Source organism: Condylura cristata, unplaced genomic scaffold (assembly GCF_000260355.1).
Source record: "Condylura cristata isolate star-nosed mole 26May11 unplaced genomic scaffold, ConCri1.0 scaffold00029, whole genome shotgun sequence".
NCBI lineage: Eukaryota > Metazoa > Chordata > Mammalia > Eulipotyphla > Talpidae > Condylura > Condylura cristata.
Window position 1 is genome coordinate 5,036,022 of NW_004567130.1, and position 6,467 is coordinate 5,042,488.

At 45.7% G+C, this 6,467-nt stretch overlaps 1 protein-coding gene across 1 annotated transcript in view; it reads right to left on the bottom strand.

Moving 5' to 3' along the window:
• Positions 1 to 247: 247 nt before the first annotated feature.
• The window catches only part of COG2 (component of oligomeric golgi complex 2), a 39,924-nt gene continuing 33,704 nt past the window's right edge, over positions 248 to 6,467 (bottom strand). The window contains exons 14-18 of the mRNA XM_012730827.1: positions 5,926 to 6,014; positions 5,491 to 5,633; positions 3,471 to 3,610; positions 2,243 to 2,426; positions 248 to 877 (exon numbers count right to left, since the gene is read on the bottom strand). Of these exons, the coding sequence (XP_012586281.1) occupies positions 776 to 877; positions 2,243 to 2,426; positions 3,471 to 3,610; positions 5,491 to 5,633; positions 5,926 to 6,014 (658 nt within the window). The 3' untranslated portion in view covers positions 248 to 775. The remainder of the gene's footprint in view (positions 878 to 2,242; positions 2,427 to 3,470; positions 3,611 to 5,490; positions 5,634 to 5,925; positions 6,015 to 6,467) is intronic.

Sequence of the window (6,467 nt, forward strand, 5' to 3'; positions counted from 1 at the left end):
AGGTGAAGTCGGTGCCTAGCAACAAGCTGATGTCACTTCTTGCCAAAACCCCGACTCTCCCTGCTCCTTTGGGAGCAGCCAGGAAGTGTGGCAAGCTGACTTCTGAGGGGCGGTGCCCTTGCAGTTGTCCCGAGCCACACCTCCCACCTATCTGGAGGAGGTGCTAAGACATACGGGACCGCCCAGAGGCACTGCCTACTGGGGGCCAGGTCGGCAGGGACCACCAGAGGTAGACACACTTTGAGCAAACGTTTCTTTATTGAGGAAATAAATCTTCCCTACTGGCTCTAGCTCCTGACACAGGTCTGGCTGATGAGCGCGATCAGAAGCACTGTTTCTAAATACCGAGTGAGAGGGCGGAGACCTGCCATTTACAGACTCCTTAAAAAGTGCGAGTACAGTTACCTTCGGTCCCAGAGGACGTTTCCACCAGGCGGCCACGCCCTGCAGCCGGGAGACCACCTTACATTCAGTCGTGTATGTGTACTTTAGTCATGTTTTAGAAATCGGCTCTTTCTCACTAAGATTTACAATAAAAATAAAATAATTTGCTCTGTAAACTGGAGTAGAAAGTTTCAAATGTCTTAAAAACACTCTTCCATACAACGGAAAAAGGCTTTTGTGATCTTTTTGGGCGAAAGGTGACCCAAACAGCGGAGAGGGAGCCTGGCTGCTGCGGTGTCAGTGGAAGCACTTCTTCCCTCGGAGCTGCGGGCCGCTCTCGCCCTGCAGGCCACGGCCGGCTTCTCGCTAGCTCCCGGGCTCTTCCAGAAGCTCAAGGCTGCTCTGCTGCTGCCTGGTCCCTGGCAGCCATGACCAGCTCTGCGAGGGCTGGGAAACTCCGTATGTCCTTCGTCTGCAGGCCCATCTTCTGTATCTGCAGAGGCCAGGGGAATGAGTGACGTGAATGTGAAGGAGGACCCGTACAAAGCCTCCCCTCTGGGGGCCAAACACTCAGCTTTCTAAGACGCCAATGTATTAATTTATGGAAATTCATCCAATCAGGGTCTCACCAGGATAAGAGTCTCTTCTGTGGACTGGAAAATTCACAGCACCAAGAAAGTGAACTATTTTTTTAAGTGAAGACTTTCAAAAGCACTGACCTGAGCTCTTAATTCAACATGTCAACAACCCTTTCTTAGGAGCTGGTGCCCTGAGAACAGTTTGGCAAAGCAACTACAGTGGATGATTCTGGTAGCTGAGATACAGTACACCCTGTTCCTGCAGCATTAACAACAAATACAAAACAAAACACAAAAACCAAAAACACACTCGTCAGGAAACCTGGAAAGCTCTGCAGAAGACTGAGAATCTAAGTGTGCTGAGGCGGGGAGGAGTCTTTTCCCTCTGCCTTCCCCTCCCCCGTCCCTTTCTCCTTTTGCCCATTTGCTCTTCATGAGTCTTTAATGAACTTTCTTGCTTGTGAAAGGACTGGGTTTCTTTTGTGAAATAATGAAATATGGCAATGGTCTTTTGTCAAGGTAGATCTCCAAATTCACCTCAAAGCAGAGAAACTGAGACTTCACGGATATGTGAAGAGAAAACTTAATTAGAAAACCAGGCATCTTCTCTTGGAAAGGCTATGATTTCTTTATTTCGCTAGCACAAAGATCTTCCCTAAGGACCTACTGCTGTAAAGAAAGTCAGTTACTGAACATCAACAAGTTCTACAGCACTCTAGGAAGTCACCCTGGGGACTCTGAATGAAAGGCTGTATGAGTAATCCATACCCAACTCCTAAGTGATGACATATGCATCAATATTCACCCACACACCTCTCTCTCTAAAACCTCAATTTTACAGAAAACCTAAGAGACCCAGAAGCAAAGTAGTGGCGCTCAATTTCCTAAGGTCCACACGGAGGGACCAAGAGCCCAGTGCTTTCCTAGTTACTCTAACTCAAACCAATAACCATTCCACAGACCCTGGCTGGCGCCCGTTATAGACCAGGCACTTTCTAGGTGGTGGCCCAGCAGGCCACGAGCTGTACCGTGAGCACCAGCTCCCGCAGCTTTGAGAGCGCGAACACTGGTGCACAGGTCACTGCGCCACAGTCACTCACTGGACTCCCAAAGGCAACCGGCAGTAGCCTGCTTTTTTTCTCTTTGCCTAACTCCAAGGTCCAAATCCTTTCCTTGCAAGTATTTAGGGGCTCTCCAAACCCTTCTTTGAGCACATGGGTCGTGGGCTTGCTAGCATCTTTGGGCCCATCTGAACCCTGGGGCTGTGGCTCGCGGGTTACCTGCAGCCCGAGGTACTCCACATCTAAGGCCAGCTGGAGCCTGATTTTGTCGTCATCGCTCATGCCACCGGCACTGGAACACACTGGGTTGGTGGGCGTGGTTTTCCTGGCTTGTTTTAGCCTTTTCAGGCTCTCCTCCATCTTCTTCACAGAGTTCAAAACGTCTGACACGGTTTCATAGTACCTTGAACACAAGATACACTTCTGGTGAGACAGGATGTATGTGTCTAACACTAAGTAAGCTGGCTTTGTGGACAAAAGAAGAAATTTTGAAAACATAATTCATCTCCAAAAAACATTAGCTATAACAGTTAATGTTTTTTAAGACAGAAAGAAAGCAGGACCTTGACTCCCAAGCACTGTGTTCACTCAGAACTTAAGAAATTTTCACTGTTTGTTTCAAGCTTTCATACTGAACAGTAAGAGAAAACCACAGGTCCACTCTCTTTCCTCTATCAATGGGGGCAACTGTAGTAGCTCATTCCCCAAATGCAAGTAACAAGTTTACTTACAACCCATTTTTTGAAACACAAAGCATTTCAATTTTTTAAGCAAAATTGTCTTCATAATATACCCAATATAATTTCCAATTATAGTTTGAGTTGTATTTCAAAACTATGTTTACCAGCTGGCTACCTGGCATCTGGAACACATTTTCCCATAAAAACAATAAGATAATCATGTTTATGTTCTAAACTGACAAGTACCTTTTAAACCTTAGAAGTAAGAGACAATCATTAACAGGGTGATGGTAAACATTGATCCTTAATCAGCTGCAATTACCTGAAAAATGTATGTTTTTTCTTCCCTGATTACAATGTAAGTTCTTTGAACATCTGGCATGATTATGGCCATTTTGGAGGACAGCAGAGGAAAGAAAGTATCTTAAATGAATAAACTGCCTGGCCTTGTAGAATGCTGTCAGGGGAAGTGGCACTAAGGGCAGGAAAGGTGGGTGTGTGACCTGGGAGATGCCAGGGCCTAGGAGAGCACTGGCAGCTTGGCCCCAGTCAGGGAGGCAGGTGGCCCGAAGAGCTTCAGGTGGGGTAGGGTTCAGGCGGGCATAGCTCACGCATGCAGGTGAGAAGAGCGCCGACTCCCCGACTCATGCAGCCACAGAGACTCCGCCTCACTACCCCCTCCGCAAGCAACCTGTGAGGGCCTCCGTGATCTCTGACTCACAGCCTTTCTAAGGATGTCCAGAAGAGTTCACTTTGAAATGACTTACTTGTGAGTGCTCTCAGAGAGAGCGCCTTCTAACCACTGGTGAATCCTTGCTTGTTTGAGTTTACCCCCGTGCCCACTCTGGAGCTGGTGGAAGGGCTTCAGAGCACTGTCCACATAAGAAGAAGCGGCAGTTGGCACCTCCTGGAATAAGGTTTCAGGGGTTAGCGGTACATGGAAAACACACAATACATTGTGCAAAGCTTCAGTTCAAAAGGAAACTATTGATGGACCAGTTTTGAGACATGGGCATGGGCAAATTCATCCCACCCCAAAAGTAACAACAACGCTGTTCACAAAGAAACACTCAAGTATTAGAAAGGCGCAAAGAGCAAGCGGGGCGGATGAAGCTGAGAGCCCAACTGGATTCAGGGCTGAGCCGGCGCTGACAGCCCAGCTCCCCAGTGCTGGGGGGCCCAGTGCTGCTTCCTGTAACGCCCTTTCCCTGACTATCATATGGTGACCTCATTAAATCCTGGGTCTGTTTCAGTGGCGTTGGGGGGGGGTAGGAGGGCATGATTTGGGGGTGCCTCTTCTAACAAGCCCCCGCCTGGTGATGTGAACGCTGCTGCTCAACAGGGCACTGTTTGAGAGCAAAGACCTAGGGGAGTATCTCAACTTCTCCTCTGTAAGGACATGAACGTCCACTGTGCAGGAGGAATAATGAGTGTACGTCAGGGTTCAGCACCAAGTCAAACCCACAATGCAAGCACTCAGTAAATGCAACAGCTACTGAGCAGAGAAGGAAAGCTGGTAAATTACTAAACGAGAAATACAGGCACACCTTGGAGATGCAGCAGGTTAGTTCCCACCATGGCAACAAATCACCTATCTCAATAAAGCAAGTTCCATGAATTTTTGTTTCTCAGTGCACACAGAAATTATGTGTCATATGCTACAGAGTGTGCAACAGCACTGTCTAAGAAAACAATGTACACACCTTAATTAAACAACACTTTATGACTAAAAATGCTAACCACCATTTGAATCACTTCAAATGAGTGATCACCTTTTTGCTGGTAGAGGTTTTATAAAATGAGTAAAGGCAATATCCGTGAAGGGCAGTAAAGCAGGACATGCCTGTAAAGCACCAGGGAAGATGGATGCGGCTTTCCCTCGCTCTTTCCCGCTTCCAACTTCAGCTTCAAGCCAGGTCAGAAAGAGGAAACTAGGTGGCGAGTAACTCTGGCTAGAAGACATAATTCTACTGCCTGTCCAGCTGTAAAAGGAAAAGGAGAACGGCCACAGAGCTTAGCTTGGTCTCATTCAGGAGTGACCACTGCCTGCTTGTGTACTGTGGTAAATGAGAAAAGTACCTCACAGTAGACAGGCCTGGCTCTGAGCTCTGGGAATCCCAGGGATATTCCCCACAGTTCCTGAGAATAATTTCAGCACTACACTGCCTAAAATCCATCTCTACAACGGGGGAAAAAGTCAGAGGGAAAACTGAGATTTAGCAAGAACATAAAGACATGTTAAGAGTTCAAAAGTGAAAATTAAAAACACTGATGAAAGTGAATACCCTAAATCTTAATCTTTTAATGAAGTGAGAAAATAGGAGAATTTCAGTTTGAACACTAGTGTGTACTCGACTCTTCACCTGCGAAGTGCCTTTACTATTTCCTAGTGCCGCTTGTCAAATCCCGCGTAGTGAAAGAACAAGCGACATCAGGCACTCCAGGGCCAGGATGACAGGAACATGGCAGAGTCAATTTTTTTTTTTCCTTCCAGATATGAAGTATGGGACTTAAAATGTTTTTAAAATACTTGGTCAAATTGCTCTTTTGAAGTGATTCTTATTCCTCAAGGCTCAAAGTCCACTTCGTCCAAGTCCAGCTATCAATCCCACCTACCCAGTCTCGGGGTAGCTCTCACAGGTGCGTCTCCCTGAAGCAGGCAGAGCAGACAGACCACATCTCCTCAGGCCGCCCCTGGAGGCTAGTCTATCCCTCGCTCTGCCTCCTTCTGGCTTTCCTAACTGCTCTTTTCCCTCCTGGAAACTGTTTTCAGTGGATGGCACTGACCTTATTGGTTCTCCGGTAGAGCCGGGGCACCTCCAGAGCACTTTTCAGGTAACTGAAGCAAGAGTCACTTAAGTCTTGGATGATCCTTTCGCTCACAGGAGGGACGCGGGCTGACAAAGACCTCTGCGAGTCCTCCAGGGCCTCTGTTCGGGCATAAAGAGTGTGTTCAGTCACGCAATTCAGGCCCAGATGTAAATTTAACTTTAAATACTGTCAGAGTATTTAGAGAGTGCACTACAATAAATCACATTAAATTACTAAGAATTAAAATATTTCATTTAGGGAAGTTATAATCATAGAACAGAACAGACAAACAACCAAGAACATTTGCAACTCGAGAAGAAAATGGTCGTGTAAAAGCATTATAGTTTCTAAAATCTGATTTTGAATAATTTTTTATTTAAAGATTTGCTGAGTCTAAAGATTCACCTTTACCTGAGATGGAAGAAAAATTCGTAAAGCCAATCATTTCAAGTTTTGGCTTGATTGTTTCCAAGAGTTCTGGAAGCTGAAATAAATATATACTTTATATATTAAGTTACTTCTTACAAATCAAAGGAAGAAACAATTCTATTTAGACCTACAGATCCTAGGCCACTATTAAAGTCCTAAACCTGGGACTTCTAGAAATTTTCATAAGAAAGCAAAATTTTAAATTAACACTTCACTCTCCAGAACCCCAACAACATGAGAAGCAGCAGTTCTAAGACTTGCAGGAGGCGGCATATGTTCAAACACAAATTCATTGCTGCAAATTTCTCTTAAAGGTAAAAGTAAAACCATGGGACCTATAAAGTAAAAGCAGGAAAAAGTTTGAATAGTTCAGTACTGCCAAAGTATGCTGAGATTCAATGTCACCGAGAAATATTTGGGCAGGTGAATTAGAAATAATTAAGATCCGATACACTAGAGGTTGTGCCTGCAGAGTCGAGTGGAAAAAGTAGAGCAAGGCTTGCACTGATCCTGTAACATCCCCA